At 49.0% G+C, this 19,297-nt stretch overlaps 1 protein-coding gene across 5 annotated transcripts in view; it reads left to right on the forward strand.

Annotated features, from left to right (window-relative positions):
- Window positions 1-15,621, forward strand: part of VSIG4 (V-set and immunoglobulin domain containing 4) — a 179,226-nt gene extending 163,605 nt beyond the window's left edge. For 4 of the 5 annotated variants that reach the window (XM_068249669.1, XM_068249672.1, XM_068249673.1 and 1 more), the window contains one exon: window positions 12,418-15,621. In XM_068249669.1, the coding sequence (XP_068105770.1) occupies window positions 12,418-12,610 (193 nt within the window). In that variant the 3' untranslated portion in view covers window positions 12,611-15,621. The remainder of the gene's footprint in view (window positions 1-12,417) is intronic. The other variant, XM_068249674.1, reaches the window with a different exon arrangement.
- The last annotated feature ends 3,676 nt before the right edge of the window (window positions 15,622-19,297 follow it).

Here is a 19,297-nt window from a genome sequence, read left to right on the forward strand (position 1 = left end):
GCAGGAGGAGGAGTGACATTTGGCAGCAGGCAATGTAACGGGCCATGGTACCTAGCGGTGGTACCACAGCACCTAAAGGAAAACCAGGCCAAAGTAGCAGGGGACTGAAGGTTGATGTTGTCAGTTGTCACAATAATTCCCAGGCACCTCATGTCCTCCTGTCGCCGACAACAGGGGCCTGGAACATGCCTTCAATCCATGCCTGGTTGACCTTCAGGAGTGTCAGTCTGTCCACGCCCTCTGTGGACAGACGAGAGCGCTTCTTGGTGACCACGCCACTGGCCGCACTGAAGCACCTCTCGGACAGCACGCTGGAAGGACTTCCAGGGCATACTGCGCCAGCTCATTACAGATCTGCAAGTGCTCGACCCAGTACTCCAAGGGGTCCACAGGCTCCTCGCTGCCAGTGTCAAGCCCGCTGAAGGACCCCATGCAGTCGGCCACCATCCGGGCCAGATGCTGGCTGTGACTTTGAGAGGAGGATGCTGCTGCATGCACCTCCCCTCTCGGCTGCCCTACCGTCATGTAGAGCGCCTTAGTGAATGACAGCAGATCTCCTGGGCGCCTGACACTGCTGCTTGCCGCAGGCACCGGTTGCTGTGCTGGCTGAACAGGGACAGAGGGGGTGGAAGGCTAGGGGAAGGCTTCCCCCAGTTGCCGAACAAGGATCTGCTGCAACTCCCTTGTTCGCTGCTCACGGTCTCCAGCAGGCAGGAACTTACCCAACTTCCCCTTCAGCCTTGGGTCCAGGATCATGCTGATGCAGGCGTCCTCCCGAGCACGCATCTGCTTGACCCTGGGATCTGAGCGCAGGCAACGCAGCATGTGCGCTGCCATGGGGAACAGGGTGGACTGTCCAGAGACATCAGGGTCATCGGCCGGAACGCTGTCCTCCTCCTCCTCTGGCCCCTGAGCCTCTTCCTCCTCTCTCCTCCTCTCACCACCCTCGCACCACTGCAGCTGCACTATGCTGTTCCCCCTCAGCAGCAACATCCATGGCCTACAACTCCTCCTCCTCCCCCAACATCTCAAAATCCTGCGCCAAGGTGGACTGCACAGGTGGCTGCTGTTCCAGCTATATCAGGGCCTCCTCTCCCACATCCACCAGATCACAAAGTGCCCTGTCCCGCAGACAAACAAAGGGCACCCATTGGCAGAGGGATGCCCGCTCCTTGCTCACCAGGTTGGTTCCCTGCAGGAAGGGAGCCAACACCAAGCAGACCTGCTGCATCTGCCCCCACTGTGCATTGGAGAGGAGCTGGAGTTTGGTGGTGCCAGCTAGAGTGCCATAAACGATGTGGCGGTTGACAGCCCCCCTCTGGTCAACCAGCCACTCCAACATTGCCAGGGTGGAGTTCCAGCCAGTTGGCACATCGATGATTAGCCGGTGTCATGGCAGGCCCTCGCGCTGCTGCATGTCAGCCAGGTTTGCTGCGGCAGCTGCTAAGTGGCGGAAAGTGCGCACAATTTTCCTTGCCGCTTCCAAAAGATTGTCCATCCCCTGGTAGGTGCGCAGGAACTTCTGCACCACCAGGTTCAAGACGTGGGCCAAGCAGGGGATGTGGGTCAAGTGTCCCCTGTTGATTGGCAGACAGCAGGTTGGCCGCATTGTCGGACACCACCATCCTGACTCTGAGGCCTCTGGGGGTCAGCCACGTCTTCTCCTGCTCCCTGAGTTTGAGAAAGACGTTGGCTGCCATCAGTTGGGGCTGACCATCTCCAGCAGCGCTTGGCAGTGGCAGGCCTTCATGCTGCTGCTGAGGCGGGGTCGCTTGGCAGCGGGAGGTGCTGCTTCTCCCCTGACCCCGCGTGGTGGCACCACATAGTGGGCAACTGGTGCTGCTGCTGCTGATGCGCCCATGGATGGACCTGCTGCTTCCTCACTGGCGCATTCCACCAGGCTGATCCAGTGGGCCGTGAAGGACAGGTAGCAGTCTGTCTCAAAACGGCTGCTCCATGAATCCATCGTGACGTGGATCCGCTCACTCATGGCGTTCGCCATAGCAAAGCGGTGGAGTGCTGGGATCGCCGTTCGGGAGAAACAGTGGCGGCTGGGGATTTGCCACTCTGGGATCCCGTACTGCAGGAGCGATCTCATGTCGATCCCCTCCTGCACAAAGGAGTATGGCAGGAGCTGGGATCACATGGCCCCGGGCAAGCAACCCATTCAGCACCCGGATGCGCCTGTTGGTGGGAGGCAGCACCTTGGTCACACCGGAGAAGGATCTGGCGGCGTTTGCCTGCATGGAGGAAGAGGAGGCGAATGTGGAGGGAGCAGATGACGAGGCCACTGAGGACTGGCTGCCCGGGGGGGGGGGGGGGAGCCGTGAGTTGCTGTTCTCCTACTGCTGATGCTGGATGAGCAGGAGGGTGGGATGCTGCTGCTGCTGCTGCTGCTGAAGTCTGTGCAGTGGCTGTCTGGCTCTGACCACTGCCTGCGCCACTATCCTTCAGCTTCAGAAACTCACTGTAGTCCCAGAAATGTTTGGTCTCCAAGTGGGTCTGCAGGCACGAGGTACCCAACTTGTTGAGATCGCGACCTCTGCTCGGGCTGGCACCGCAATTGTGGCAAATGGCATGGGTCTTGTCGTCTTTGCACACAGTGAAGTACCACCAGACTGCGGATTCCATCTTGCCCTTCAAGCTTGAGGGCTGAGGTGCTTTTTTGCCTTTGGAGGGCTGTTTTTTTTTGGGAGTAGCTTTGGTGCGGGTGGTGGTGGTAGCGGCTGAAGCAGCAGGCTGTGGCTCCTGCCTTCCACGCTCTGTGCTGGCCGCCATGCTGCTGCCGCACCTCTATGCCAGAGACGCCTCCTCCTCCGATGATGAGCTGCCTTCAACCAACTGTGCTGGTGGTGGCACATAGGGACAATCCAGCACCTCATCATCATCATCACCCCCCAAACATCTCCTCCGAGCCCACCTTAACCAACTCCTCTACCCCAACATCCCCTGTATCAGGCCCCTCCTCCTCCTCATCATCATCAAATTGTGGTTGTTGTGCGCCAACAACAAACTCCTCCACCTCATACTTCTCCTCCTTGCATGCCCCCATCATCTCCTCCTCAAACTGCTCCACAACATCCCTCAAAATGCTTGCGGCCCCTGGGGTGAAGAGCGAGCTCAGTGAGGGCAGGCTGGTCGCTGCGGTCGTTGTGACCTCAAGTGGTGGTGGAGGCAGTGGCGTAGCTACAAACCTCTGGGCCCCGATGCGGACTTTAGAACCAGGCCCCCCACCCCTAAACCCTTCCCCTTAGCATAGGCCACACGCCCAGGCCACCCCCTACCCCCATAAAGTGTTCCTCTTATGGCCTACCCCCTGCTCCCTAAGGGTGCTTCTTCCAAGGAGCCCCTGGGCTGGGCAATACCCTCTCCCCCAACAACATCCCCCCCTTCCCCAGAAAGCATGCCTTTAAAAAAACAAAAGTTTGCTTTCCTAAAACAGAAAGAATTTGCGATAATTCAGGTTGGAGTGAGCTCGAGATGTCTCCCAGGCACCACTGCTGAATATATGCAAATTAACCATTGTACCCTTAGAAGCTAAACACACCTCCAGAACCGCTGGAATGCAATGATGTGTCAGCTTGTTAATATGTACAGAGCCAAAATAATCCAACATGCATACAGACTGTTTCGGATTGTTTGATCCTCATCAGTGCACGGCATGGATTAATTTGGCTCTATGGAGTAGGGCTTGTAAATCCGAGAGGCACAGACTAACCAGCAAGCTCATGGTGACCCAGAACTCATTGGGGTGTGTAAGGGACTACAATGGTCCTAAAAGCCCCCTCACTAAGATGTTAAGAAAAACAAAAGTTTGCTTTCCTAAAACAGAAATAATTTGCGATAATTCAGGTTGGAGTGAGCTCGAGATGTCTCCCAGGCACCACTGCTGAATATATGCAAATTAACCATTGTACCCTTAGAAGCTAAACAGTTTTAGGAAAGCAAACTTTTGTTTTTCTTAACATCTTAGTAAGGGGGCTTTTAGGACCATTGTAGTCCCTTACACACCCCAATGAGTTCTGGGTCACCATGAGCTTGCTGGTTAGTCTGTGCCTTTAAAAAAAACACACACACACACACACACTGATGCACATACACACACACACACTCTGGCAGACAAATACACTCACTATGGATACACACTCTGGCACACAGATTCACTCTGGCAAACATACACACACACCCGCACACACACTTTGGATACACACTCTTCCATGCAGATACACATACTGGCACACACACACACACTCTGATACATACATACTCACACTGTACACAGTTACACAAACTCTGTCACCCACTTCCCTCCCCCACCTCGAAGCAAAGAAGAAGCAAATACTTTACCCCATCAGCCAGCCTTTGAACTTTAAGGAATTGCAGGCAACGTGGTGGGCGGCAAGCACGTCTTCCATACACTTACTCTGGATGTTTCCGCAGCTCACTCGAGGACGATGGGAGGAGCCAGGCCTGCCAGAGATCAGTGAAGGGCCAACTGGAGCCTATAGAGGGGGGCGGTGTGGGAGGACAGGAGTGTGTGACATCATGATGAGACTCACTAAGGCAGCTGTGGAGGAGACCTGGAGAGGAGTGTGATTGTGACTGATAGTTACAATCACACTGAAGCAGCTGCTACCGTCTGCAAAAAGCAACAAAGGAGATTGGGGAGGAAGAGTCTGGAGACAGTGAGTGACATGACTGCCATGGGTGTCCGCAAAATTTTTTCCCAGGGGGCGGCAATAAAAGACAAGTGAAACTTGCGGCACGTGAAAAGTGGGCGTGGTCATGAACCACAATGTGGGTGTGGGCGGAGCCAAATTTACATGAACTTAGCAATGTTGGGACATTAGACTAGGGCTATGGTAAGAATTAGAATGTGAGCGTCAGTGACATGACTATGTACTCTTTAAAGTGCTGCAGAAGATGTCAGTGCTATATAAACACATAATAATAATATGGTTGGGCATTAGACAATAATTATGGTTGGATTAGATTGTGGGGACAGTCAGTGACATGACTATGTACTCTGTAATGTGCTGCAGAAGATGTCAGTGCTATATAAATACATAATATGGTACGACATTAGACTATGATAAGATTAGATCCTGAGCCCCTCTGAGGACAGTCAATGACATGACTATGTACTCTTTAACGAGCTGCAAAAGAGGTCAGAGCTATATAAATACATTATTACTCTAGCAGCCCAAGAAACCCAAAGTACAGGTCCAATGCAACTTTAAGGAAACCAGAGACAAGTAATTGGGCCTTCCCTGGGCCTTCCTGCAGCCCCATGGGCACGGATCGTTCCCGCAACGCCATCCTCAGTCTTCTCCTGTTCAGCTGATTCCTGCAGTGCTAAAGAGATGCATAAAGAGCGCACTTCCTATTGCGTAGTCTGGCTGAACTAACAGGACCCCAAACCATAGCTGAAGAAGACTTAGGACGGCGGCGTGGGAGTGATCCGTGCCCATGGGGCTGGAGGAAGTCCCATGTATGTATAATTCTTTTTTAATTGCTTGTTTCTGGTACATTTTAAAGGAAACCGGTAATTGCTTTTCAATAAAAAAAAGAAAGAAAAGTTTCACTTCCATGGGGCTTCTTTCAGCCCCTGCAGACCTCTTGTGCCCACGCCGTTACCATACGATCCTCCAGTTCCCCGCTGCTGCTCAGTTTCGACTGAGCCTGTCGCTGGCCACTGTGGGACCTTGGCCGTGCGCATCCTTGTTCACGCTCCTGTCACCGGGACTCGGGAACGTTCTGTGCAGCTGCAGTACAAGGTTTTCACAGGATGCTCCCGTGACAGGAGCGCAAACGAGAATGCACCTGGTCAGGGCTGTGCAGGTAATGTCGACTTGAAAGTCGGCAAAAGTTAAACTGTGGCGGGGGACTGCAGGATCGTTCCATGACAGCGCGGGCACAGGGCAGCTGCAGGGAACTGGCAGAAGCCCCAGGTAAGTGAAACTTTTTTTTTTAAGTCATTACAGGCTTTCTTTAAGAGACAATACATGCTCAAAACTTTGAAAGTGCTCCCAAATTCACTGAAGAACAATAAATAAAACTCTCCATAGGTAATAAACTTCCCAAAAGATAAACTGCTAATTTTTCCAATACTCATAAACAAATGCCAGCGGATTACACAATTCAGTGTCAGTGACACAATATCTCCCTCCAACTACATCTAGCTACAGCCAATTCTCATCCTTACTAGCATCCACCTTTACCACTACAAGTAAAGTTTCTCTCATCCCCACAGCCAGATCCTAGATCTCTCACCTGTCCCCCACAACTAAATCCCTCTGCACACAGAGATGTCCATCTCCCCCTCCCAGGCTACACATAAACTTATGCCAGGCCAGCTCTCCCCTTCCCCCACATCCAGACACTTGCCTGAATCTGAGAAGCCATCACCCACACAGGCTGAATCTCACCTCCACTCAGTCTCCTGTCTTGTCCTGAATCCTGGAATTGCTCTCATCCATCACCAGCAGCCTCCGTTATTTGTCTCAGGGAGGAAGAAGTGTCCAGAGATCAATCAATCCTATGAAGGGGGAGATAAGAGCGCTGGACCTGCAGCTGGCTGCTGCACACATCTCCAGTTCCTGGTCTTGTCAGGATAGGATCTCCTGTCAGCTCCTCTCCCTCTCAGCTGTTTCCCGCCGAGCCACGGATTGCAGAGAGACGTCAAGTCAGCGTGTGCACGCCTGACGTCTTTCTCATTACCATTAAAAGGGGCCGGGCTAGAGCGGAGGGAGAAACAGTGTGGCCAACAGTAAGTTAAAAAAAAAGTGGCTGCCTGCACAGCTTAGCTGTCACCTCAGCACACACGCACAGAAGGGGGGGAACCGACCGCCCGGGCCCCCCATCAAGGCTTCAGGAGCCGGGCCCAGTCGCACGTGCGACTGCTGCGACCTCTGGCCCTACGCCCATGGGTGGAGGCCTGCTGAAGACCAGAGTGCTGGTGGTGGTGGCAGTGGTCTTGCTGGCATTGGAGGTCTGACTGGAAACGGTGGCTTGCTGCTCCACCATCATTTCCACCACAGCCTGTGCCTGACTCCCTGCAATGGGCCGGAGCGAAGACCTGGGGCAAAAATGGGTGCAACACGCTGCTGTTGCGCCTCTGCTTCCTCCTCCACAACTCTGCGGTCAGTGACTGGCGGCGGACCAGTCACAGACCTGCTGCTGCTGGCAGTGGCTTCAGCAATGGCGCTGCCTCTCCTGGTGGTGCCTCGCCCTCTACCTCTGCCAGTCATTGTGCAATTATATACAAATACAATAAGAGGAGGGGAAAAAATATAGGGCGGGAAAGGATGTAAACTTCAATAAAGAGTCTGGGTTGGTGGTGACTGGTGGTGAATGACAAAAAAAAAAGAAAGTTTTTTTTTTTTTTTTTACATTAATAGTAGTACTAACAGACAGTAGTGTAGTTGATAACTAACTCATGTGACAGACGGTGACAAATAAAAGTCTGTCACACACAGATGCAATCAATAGGGTCAGGCAGAGATGACAGGCAGTCACAGATCAGATGCTGCCCTCTGTAAAGTAACTAACACAGTACTGAAGCTAATAAACGCACAGACTAACAATAGTACAAATTAGGTAAACTAGTACGTAGGTAAATAACAACTAACTATAATCCCTAGTAGTAGTAGTGTAGTAGACTAGTAGTCGATAACTAACTTGTGTGACCGACGGTGACAATCAAAGTTTGTCACACACGGAGGCAATCAATAGGGTCAGGCAAAGATGTGACAGGCACAGGGCTGGCCCACTCATGAGGCGGGGTGAAACTTTTGCCTCAGGCGGCAAATTTCTAGGGGCGGCATCCGCCCATCGGTGGGTGCGGGGAGCCGGCCGCCCAGCTGGAGGGGTAGCGGGCAGGACGGGGGTATTGGGCCTAGCGGCGGGGAGGGGGGTCGGACCCCCCCTCCCTCGCCTGGGTCCCCCGTCCTCCGCTCCCCTCCAGCCTTAAATAGATAAGAAGCGCAACTCGTAAGAGGCAGTGGGCGGGGAGGACTCACCTCTTCCTTGCTCGATCCAGCGTGCGCTCCACTGACGTCACTTCCTGCAACGCCGCCCACTGTATTGTAAGTGGACGGCGCTGCAGGAAGGGGGGGGGCGGCGGCAGCAATCATGTTTTCCTCAGGCGGCAAAAAGTCTAGGGCCGGCCCTGGACAGGCAGTCACAGATCACAACAGATGCTGCCCTCTGTAAAGTAACTAACAAAGTAATGAAGCTAATAAATGCACAGACTAACAGTATAAATTAGGTAAACTAGTACGTATGTAAATAACAACTAACTATAATCCCTAGTAGTAGTAGTAGTGTAGTAGACTAGTAGTCGATAACTAACTCGTGTGACCAACGGTGACAATCAAAGTCTGTCACACACGGACACAATCAATAGGGTCAGGCAGAGATGTGACAGGCAGTCACAGATCACAACAGATGCTGCCCTCTGTAAAGTAACTAATACAGTACTGAAGCTAATAAATGCACAGACTAACAACAGTACAAATTGGGTAAACAAGTACGTAGGTAAATAACAACTAAATATAATCCCTAGTAGTAGTAGTGTAGTAGACTAGTAGTCGATAACTAACTCGTGTCACTGATGGTGATAATCAAAGTCTGTCACACACGGACGCAATCAATAGGGTCGGGCAGAGATGTGACAGGCAGTCACAGATCACAACAGATGCTGCCCTCTATAAAGTAACTAACACAGTATTGAAGCTAATAAATGCACAGACTAACAACAGTACAAATTAGGTTAACGAGTACGTAGGTAAATAACAACTAAATATAATCCCTAGTAGTAGTAGTGTAGTAGACTAGTAGTCGATAACTAACTCGTGTGACCGCCGGTGACAATCAAAGTCTGTCACACACGGATGCAATCAATAGGGTCAGGCAGAGAAGTGACAGGCAGTCACAGATCACAACAGATGCTGCCCTCTGTAAAGTAACTAACACAGTACAGAAGCTAATTGTCAAGAGCCGGCCCATGGCACGCCTGCGTATACGGTTCCCGACTGCGGGTTTGACCAGATCAAGCGGGGAGCAGCCTTATTCAAGCTAAAAACAAGGCTGGGACCCCTCAAACACTTCTCACTGCCACCACTAGCTGTTGCTAGACGCGTCCACTCTGCTGTCGAGTGCTCAGCACGCAATCCGCGTTTTCATACTCGGGTCAGCTTTGCACTTCAGGCCGAATACGAGAATGCCACGCACACACACACAGTGGCAGTCTTACACTGTAGTGAAGCAAAACCACTAACCGTTGTTCCGAACGATACTGTTAGCCACTCCGAGACTTCCCACTCTGCTGTCGAGCGTAGAAGTGCCCCATACACACAATGCAATGTGATGTGCTACCCTCAAGAGAAGATGATTTGTGACTGTCCCAGGCTGAGCTATATAGTCTGCTTGGGGGCCTGGGGCATTGAATGTTCCATCCCCAAAACTAACGCAATTTCCCAGATTGACATCTGGTCATATCCTTTCTTGTGATATGCAAACTTCAAAGCTTTCCTGTGCTTCCCAGAACCCTCTCAGCCCGCACCTCCTAGCTGGTGACCCGCTGGCCAGACCCGAGTTCTTCCAGGCTGCTGTCAAATCGAACAGCCCCAAAGAGCTCAGTGCTGCCTGTCACACACGCCAGGAAGGCTGCAGACGGAGAGGCTCCTGGGCCTTAGGGCCAGGTTCCGAAGTGGATGTGGCTGACCCAGCAACATTTGCCACTTCAGTGGACGATCCCTCTGCTGTAGACCCACTAGCGCTGCGGGTTACCACTGCAGCTGAGGGAGCGCCCACATTACACATATAAACCACATCACAGTTGGTCTTAAAAACATCTGAAGGGGGAAGATCTGGCCTGGGGCCGTCTGCCCCTTCAGTGGGCAGTTCATCTGCTGCAGCCCAGCGAACACTGCTGGTTACTCCTGCAGCTGACGGAGTGTCCACATGACACACAGCATTATGTAGGACAACACATATGACATCAGCATTAACAGCCCTACATATATTGTCATTTGGAACATCACCTAAAACATCAATATTATCTGTATCATTACACACATTGCTACTCAGCACTTCACAAGTAGCATCAACAGGTCCTGCATCTCTCGCCTCAATAGTCCGTGCGTCATAAATGACATCATCAGTTTCTGCATTTTCGGTATCACCAGGTCCCACTCCAGGCCTAGGCAACGGAGACTCACTAGGGCTGGCTCCTAGTATACAGTCCGTAGCCCCGGGAGGCCCACCAGCACCCCCCACTTGCACAGAGTTATCAAACGGTACCTTGCAAGAGTCCTGAACTTCTGCTGGGGAGGCGGGCTCCACGGGGGTTGGATTAGGCTCATACCGGGCTACTAACCATCCCAGGTTAGTACCCAACAAAACATTCTTGGGGATGGCATCAGTTACCCCCACTTTTCTCATTCCACTGCTGGCACCCCAGTTCAGGTGAACCAAGGTGGTGGGTATGGCTGGGGTGACACCCCCAACTCCTCTGACAGCAATCATTTTCCCAGGTATGTACTGCTCTGGGTTCACAAGCTGGGGATGTATGAGAGTCACTTCTGCTCCAGAGTCTCTCAGCCCAGTGGCAACTGTACCCCCAACCGTGACAAGCTGCAAAATTCTCTGCGTAGCTAGTGGCATTCCTGGTAGCACACAAAGCAGTTTGAACTTCACTGGGGTTTGAGGCCTCACTGGATTTTGGGGCCTTCCTCTTCCTCTCTGGGCAAGTCATGCTGATATGACCCACCCGGTCACATACAAAGCATTTCCGGGTGTCATTGGTTGGTTGCTTGAATCCAGGAGACAGCGGTGCTTGCCTCCACTGGGTGATGGGTGAAACAGGTTTAGCGATCTGTTATCCCTTCCAGCTGGGAGTAGTAGTCCTCCGGGACTCGGGTGCTCTATGGGCTGTGTAGGAATCGGCAATCTCCGCAGCCCCATCCACTGTCTTTGGTTCTCGATCCAGCACAAACAGCCGGACATCAACAGGACAAGGTGGAGGAACTGGTCTTTTATTATCAGTTCCTGCAGGGCATCAAAGGTTTTAACAGCCAATCCTTTTAACCACTGCTGGAAGGCAGTGCGCAGGTTGCAAGCATGATCCAGGTAACTGTCATTAGGACCTCGTTGCACTGTCCTGAAATGTTTGCGATACACCTCTGGCGTGAGGTGGTATCGCGTAATGATGGCTTACTTAATTGCCTCGAAGTCTGTTTCTTCCTCCTGGGGGAGACTCACAAACGCCTCCAGGGCCTTGCCTCTATGCCCTGGTGTGAGATACCTTGCCCACTGCTCACGGGGCACCCCATACTGACGACAAGTCCTTTCAAACCCCTGTAAGAAAGTGTCTATGTCAGAGTCCTTGTCCATAGCAGGGAACTTATCCAGAGGGGTTTTGGTGGACTCGCTCACCTTCACGTTCTGCGGATCCAGCAGACCAGTTCTGCTGTTGAAGTTTAGCCAGCTCCAGCTGGTGTTGACGCTCAGCACTCTCCCTCTCTGCCTGGTGTCGCTGTGCAGCTTGTTCCCTCTCAGCCTGAAGTCGCTGTGCAGCTTGTTCCTTCTCTGCCTGTCGGTGCAGTAGGATCAGCTTTAGGCGCAGTTCAGGATCAGCCAAGTTCAGCAGCTGTAGATCCGCTTCCAGAGATGTCAGCTCCGTGTTCGGTGGATCATCCAGGACATCGTCTCCACTCGCATCCTGCGGTGACCGCTCAGTCACACAGCAAGGATGGTCTCCCTAAGATGGCCGCCGCCTTATATAGAGGAGGAGAGGGCCAGGCTCCCCTCCTCTAATGACGTCATCCCCTGGATGACGTCATGGGCAAATTCGAGATCGCCTATTCGGGTACATCCGAATACGAAGCATAGCTCTTCGAATTCAGCAACCATGAAAATGTACCCGTTTTCGAATTTGCGATGCCTGGTGAGCACCACTGTTTCTAGCATTTATGTTGGCTTTGCTATTAACTGCTAATTTCATATATAATGGCAGGTGTAATTACGGCTCGTAATTATGACTGTAATGCAGAATTACGATTCGAATCGTAATTTTGATTACGGTCGAATCGGAAATGCATGAAATCAGATTCAAAACCACTTGAATTTGAAACCGGGTCCTTCCGAACAACACTTATTTTTGCAATGTGCAGAAAAATTAAGAACAAATGCCGCTCCTTCTTCCCATGTACTCTGCACAACACTCCACTGTGATGGCTTCTTGACAGGATACCCACTGAAAAAATAAATACTTAGCCAATTGTGTAAAAGGGAATAAAAAAAATCTTAAAACTAAGCGTGTAGATCAGAAACTGATTCTAATGAGCGTAAAATGTGAACATTTAAGTCATGTGGAGAAAGTTTATTATTACATTTTATTTGTTCTTTTTGCAGTATGAACCAGTTGGCCCAACGCATAGAAGGAAGTTCATGTGCTGGAATTGCAGGTCCATCCTATGTTGCATCAGAATCAAGAGCTACTAATAATTATCAGCTGCCCCTTTCAGTGTCTGAATATCAGAGTCTTCCAGCTCACACTGATAGTGATTATGAACAGCTTATAATAAGGAAAACAGAAGAAATATGACAGCCACTGTTAGATTTTATAACAATGTATACCCTATGTGAAATGTTATCCTCTTGTCTGCACTGTGGTATATTTTCTTGCTTGGCCTGATTCATCACTTGTTTCATGAATGTAGGTGTGATAAACGTATTTGGCTGATTGCTAGTAAATACTTGATAGAATTCATCCTCATAAGAATGCAATTGACCCTGTTAAATCATCTCCAGACACAGGTCCCAATATACAGGCTAATAGCATAACATTAGAGCCCCCAAATATTATATTTTATGTGTGAAATTAGGCTTATAATATTGTGAATAGCTGAGTTAGAGAAGCGGACTACTAATAATTGGCTTGCATCATCATACTGTTCAAACTAAAGTAGGGGGGGCACAGACTGAAGTTTCTGAGAAGATTGCAGCCTACAGTAAAATAAGTCGATGTTACATGCAGAAAGTTGCTGGTGAAAAATGTCTTCGCCTATTATTGTAAAAGTGATTATTATGTCGTATCAGCTAATCAATACTCTGAGACATACCATTTATGCTCTAATCATTTTCAAGTGATTATCCTCAACTTTCTGGTATTCATTTTACCACCAGTTTTGCAAACATGTACTTCCTAAATGATGTCTTTATCATATGTCTGGAATTCCATCCTCTCCAGACCAGTTTTCTGATTTGACTGCTGGCAGCTTTTTTTTAGCTGAGTCATAGATACAAAGCAGAAATGAGGTAAAGTCATCAAGCTCTTGACCAAAGAGAGATGTGCTGCTACCTACCTACACTCTTAAAAGGGCTTTGTGCATATTGAGAAAGAGTGGAAATATTCAAAGAGGGAAAACCAATGTTAAAGAGAAACCACATAGTGGAAAGATTCTTGAAGTTGGCAGCATTATATCCTTCTGGCAGAGAAAATAATTACATTTGCATCAATAATTCTGGGGAAAATGGCAAACAGTCATTACTCAGTGCAACTCTTACATTTACTTACAGAATTAATTATATGCAAAAATGCTGCTCATTACTAGCAGAGAACTTAAAGTGTACAGGAGGCGGTGCGCAGGGGGCAGATGGGACACAGAGGCATGTCCCCTGCTGCATGACATGCCTCTGTGTCTCCTTGTGCCGCACTAATACCCCCCAAAATTGGTGACATAATTGCAAAAAAAAGGACAATTACAAAAATACATAAATAGTTACCTCAGGGACTGTACTTTTTTAATATGTATGTCTAGAGGGTTTATTACAGTAATTTTTGAAAATATGGGCTTTTAATTAGTTTATTAGTGATGGACACAAAACTGAAAAAATGCACCTTTATATCCAAATAAAATATTGTCACCATAGTCCATACATTGTAGTAGGGAAATATTTTAAACATTGCAATAACCAGGACAAAAGGGTAAATAAAATGTGTGGGTTTTATCCACAGTAGAACGTTTTATTTTAAAACTATAATGGCTGAAAACTGAGAAATAATGATTTGTTTCCATTTTTTTCCTTATTATTCCCTTCAAATGCATTAGACTAAAATAATTATTAGCCTAATGTACCACCCAAAGAACGCCTCATTTTTTTATGTACAAGTTTAAAGTGGACCCAAATTAAAAATACAAGATTTCAGAAATAAAATGTATTTTCTAAATTATAATAATAAATAGCAGCCTATTTTCAGCTGCATTCTGACAAATATAAAATATTTTACATTTATTGGAGAAACCCCTCCCTTCCTTTCAAATTGCCGGGACAGAATCCGGCAAAATACTGGAGTAGGTAGTGTCCGGCAATGGAGGAATTGCTAATGGCTGCCACATGTATAAACCTAGTTATGAAAAGAGAAGGGTGAAAAGCATGCACTGAAATGCTCATAGACTTGAAGGAGTGTTTATCTTTGTATGTGTCAGAGTGGTGCAACTAAATATTTTGAATTAAAAAAAATGTTTGGTTTGGGTCCGCTTTAAGTAAATTCGTTGAAAAATGATAGTTTGCAACATAGGTAAAAATAGCAGAAGTTGCTCGTTGTCGTGCAAAAAGTTGAAATGTAAACCATTTTTTTCTGAGGAAACATAGGAAACTGTTTTAGAAACAATTATACAGTTTAGAAACAAATGATACATTTGGTATGGACATGAAAGTTAAAGGTAACAAGCGATATAAAAGTGGGAGAAAAAAGTCACTGCGTATTATAGTCCAAATGCAGGGAGTTCCTGACTTGTAAACGCCTGCCATAAGGAACCTCCAACCCACTGCAATGTCGGGGACTCCCTGTACTGTGCCCATGCAGAGGGGGACACAGGGGGACAAACGGAGGACACGGGGGCACAAAGGGGCATAGAGGACACAAGGGGACACAGGACGACACAAGGGAACACAGGGAGACACAAGAGGTATAAGGGGGCATGAGGTACAAAGGGGGCATAATCAACAAGATACCCCTTCACCATGGATGCACCAGGTTTAGTATGTATTTTTTTCCCCTAGTTTTTGTCCTCTAGTGTTAGCGCCGGTGTGAAAAGCCCTTTTTGGCCGCTAGTGTGTGCAAACCTACTTTGCGCGTGGCCCCATGCACTGTGCGCACAGCGCGGGTGCGCCAATGTTAGTGCGACAATAACGTTGCACCCGCTGGCCCTTAAAAGTTGCACCCGATGCGCTGAAAATCACACATCGAGTGCTCCCGAAGTGGCGCATCATAGCACTGCTTAACAGGCACCCGATGAGTCATTTTCGTCGCATCGGGTGCGACTTTAAGGACCAGCAATGCGTACTATTATCCACGCTGCGCGCACAGTGATTGGGAATATTTCAACTGTCTGGGCGCAAACCACCTAACGCCGTGGTTTGCACACACTAACACTTAGGGCACACTAACTGGCTTAGCGCTAGTTAGTGAATCAGGCCCATTATTTATTGTTTTTTCCGTAACCAATTGACCTTGAACACTGAACAAAATGTTGTACTTTTTCTGGAGATATAACTAAACGTTTGAATGAAATATGTTAAAAAAAAAAGTGAAATAAAATATAAAATATTTTTCTGTTGTGATTTTTTTTCAAATAAATATTACACACAAAAATGTTACTGTTTGCAAAAGCCCTTATTCTGCTGAATACAACGATATAAGATATGTATAGGTAGCCAGGTATAGGTGCTGCTAGTACAGGTAGCCAGTTTTAGCTGCAGCCAGTATAGGTAGCCTCAAATAGGTGCCACCAGTACAACTAGCCAGATATAGATGCAGCCAGTATAGGTAGCCTCCCTGGAATAGGTGCCACCAGTACAGATAGCCAGATATAGGTGAAGCCAGATATAGGTGCAGCCAGTATAGGTTGCCAGGTATAGATGCCCCCAGTACAGGTAGCCAAGTATAGGTGCCGCCAGTACAGGTAGTCAGGTATAGGTGCAGCAATTATAGATAGCCAGGCATATGTCCTCCAAGTCGAACACATTGATTCCAGCGCTGGAGACTTGGGCGCAGGCGGCGCCACCATAGGTCAGAAGACGGAGCTGAAGTTACTTTTAAAACACAATAATTCGGCTTCCAGCAATTGCTAGAAGCTGAATTATTTCATTCCCCACCATCCATGGTGGCCTGAAGGGGGAATAGTATTTAAACAGGCCGGGACTTGTGCAGCAGCAGGATCAGCCATATACCGGCTGTATCCTGCGCCCAAGTCTCCCGCGCCGATATCTCTCATACGCCCTCCCAGTATAAGTAGCCAATTATAGATATAGCCAGATATAGGTAACACTGGGGAAGGAGGGCCGGCATCATCCTCCCTCCCTCTCCATGGGCCCCCCTCCTGTGCCCCCCTGCAGAGCAGGAGCAGCAGTGCAGTGTGTAATTAACTCACCTGATTGCCCACTCAATAAGGTGTACCCGCCAGCAGCCAACTCCTCTCTGGCCACCCGATCTCTGCATGACGTGCATAATCACATATCATGCAGGGAAACAGGGAGTAGAGAGGACTTCCTGGAAGGAACACCATATGGAGCGAGTGATCATGTGAGCTAATTACACACTACACTGCTACTTCAGCTCTGCAAGGGGGCACAGGAGGGGGGTCCATGGAGAGGGAGGGAGGAATTATGTCGGCCCCCCTCCCTACTTCTTCCAGGGGAAAAAATGCCAAGAAACGTACTAGGTACGTTTTTGGCAGTAGTAGCCTTTGCCTACCAGAACATACTATGTACGTTTTTGGCAGGCAAAGGGTTAATAGACGCCTTTATACATGATACAATAAAAAGCAACAATACACCAAGAAAAAAAATCCAAAAACGAAGACCTCTAAAAATAAAGCAGTAGAGCAAAAGGCAGAATCCAAAATAGTGTGAAATAAGGAGCATACAGAAGAAAAAAAAAGAAATAAAAACCCCTCACCCTTGATTACTGACTAATAGAAAACTGAGTTTGCAAGAGTTTTATGACCCATGCCAAGAGAGCAACTAAATACTTTACTTTCCCTGGTATCTCCATGGCAGCATACAGATGGGCAGTTTTCCACCTCCAACTGCCAGATACAGTGGCTTGCAAAAGTATTCGGCTCCAGCTCAGTCAGATTAGATGGACAGCGTTTGTTAACAGCAGTTTTCTAATCTTGCCACAGATTCTCGATTGGATTTAGATCTAGACTTTGACTGGGCCATTCTAACACATGGATCTGTTTTGTTTTAAACCATTCCATTGTTGCCCTGGCTTTATGTTTAGGGTCATTGTCCTGCTGGAAGGTGAACCTCTACCCCAGTCTTAAGTCTTTTGCAGACTACAAGAGGTTTTCTTTCAAGATTGCCCTGTATTTGGCTCAATCCATCTTCCCATCAACTCTGACCAGCTTCCCTGTCCCTGCTGAAGAGAAGCACCCCCAGAGCATAATGCTGCCACTACCATATTTAACAGTGGGGATGGTGTGTTTAGACTGATGTGCAGTATTAGTTTTCCGACACACATAGTGTTTTGCATTTTGGCCAAAAAGTTCCACTTTGGTCTCATCTGGCCAGAGCACCTTTTTCCACATGTTTGCTGTGTCCCCCACATGGCTTGTGGCAAACTGCAAACAGGACTTCTTATGCTTTTCTGTTAACAATGGCTTTCTTCTTGCCACTCTTCCATAAAGGCCAACTTTGTGCAGCCCAGGGTTCATTGCTGCTCACAGTGTCTACATCCACACTTAAAGCCAGGTAGTCGGCTACCTGCCGGTCCAGGCGTTGGTGGACGGTGGATCCGGAAGGGCTAAGGCAAGGCGTTTGACTAAAGAATGTCCGACATCACCATGAGATTGCTGGAGCGTCCTGTCCTTGCCTGCATGGACATGGGAGAAGGATTACTGGCAGTGTTACCTTTATTTCATTGTGCTGTGACATCACCCTTAAACGCACTGTAAAGCATACCTGCCAGCTTGTTCTGCATGTGCTGCATCCTTTCTGCCTTCAGGTGAGTTGGTAACATGTCCGCCACTTTGTGCCTATACCGAGGATCTAGGAGCATGGCCACCCAGTTCAGGTCATTCCCCTTGAGTTTTTTATACGGGGGTCCCTCAACAGGCTGGACAGCATGAAAGACGCCATCTACACAAAGTTGGATCCAGACGTACTCTCCATCTTCCCTTGCTCTTCCTCAGTGACGTCACATAAGTCCTCCTCCTCCCCCCAGCCACGAACAATACCATGGGAACGTTGAGCAGCACAAGCCCACTGCGACACCTGCTGCGGTTGTTCTTCTGCCGCCGCCTCTTCCTCCTCCGAAGAAACACCTTCCTCATCATCCGAGTCTGACTCCTCTTCCCCGCACGACTCTTCCTCCTTCTGCCCCCTCTGTGCTGCCGCAGGTGCTGAGGAAACATCTGGTTCTGATCAAAATTGCTCCCACAACTGTTCCTGCCATAACTGTTCCTGTTCACGCTCCTCCACAGCTTGATCCACCACTCTACGCACAGCATGCTCCAGGAAGTAAGCGTACGGGATCAAGTCGCTGATGGTGCCTTCACTGCGACTCACCAGGTTGGTCACCTCCTCAAACGGCCGCATGAGCCTGCATGCATTTCACATCAGTGTCCAGTAGAGATGGCCCGAACGGTTCGCCAGCGAACGGTTCCAGGCGAACTTCGGGTGGTTCGCCTTCGCCGCCTTCCCGAAAGTTCAATTCGCCCCATAATGCTCTTTGAGGGTCAACTTTGACCCTCTACATCACAGTCAGCAGGCACATTGTAGCCAATCAGGCTACACTCAGCCCTGGAGCCACTCCCCCCTTATATAAGGCAGGCTCTGCCGGCCATTACACTCACTCGTGTGCCTGCAATAGTCAGAGTAGGGCGAGCTGCTGCAGATTGTTTCTCCTAGGGAAAGATTAGTTAGGCTCTTGGCTTGTTAGCTTGCTCCTGGCTAAATCTTATTGCTGTAATAGCACCCCACAACAGCTCTTTTCAGAGCTAATCCTGTTCTTGTGATCTATTTTTTCTTCTTCTGTGTGTCCCACTGACACTTGTGTTGCATAGACAGCCTTAATAATTCATACTGTGTGTGTGCCACTGCCAGCGGCCCACCACATTCAGTGACTACCTGTGTGGCACATTTAATACCCAGTACTGCATATACCTAGTACCTGTTGTGTTTAGTTAACCCACCTCATCACTGCATATACCTATCTTTGTGTTGAGTGAACCCACCTCACTGCATCTACCTAGCTGTTGTGTTGAGTGAACCCACCTCACTG

The sequence above is a fragment of the Hyperolius riggenbachi genome, chromosome 8 (genome assembly GCF_040937935.1).
Source record: "Hyperolius riggenbachi isolate aHypRig1 chromosome 8, aHypRig1.pri, whole genome shotgun sequence".
NCBI lineage: Eukaryota > Metazoa > Chordata > Amphibia > Anura > Hyperoliidae > Hyperolius > Hyperolius riggenbachi.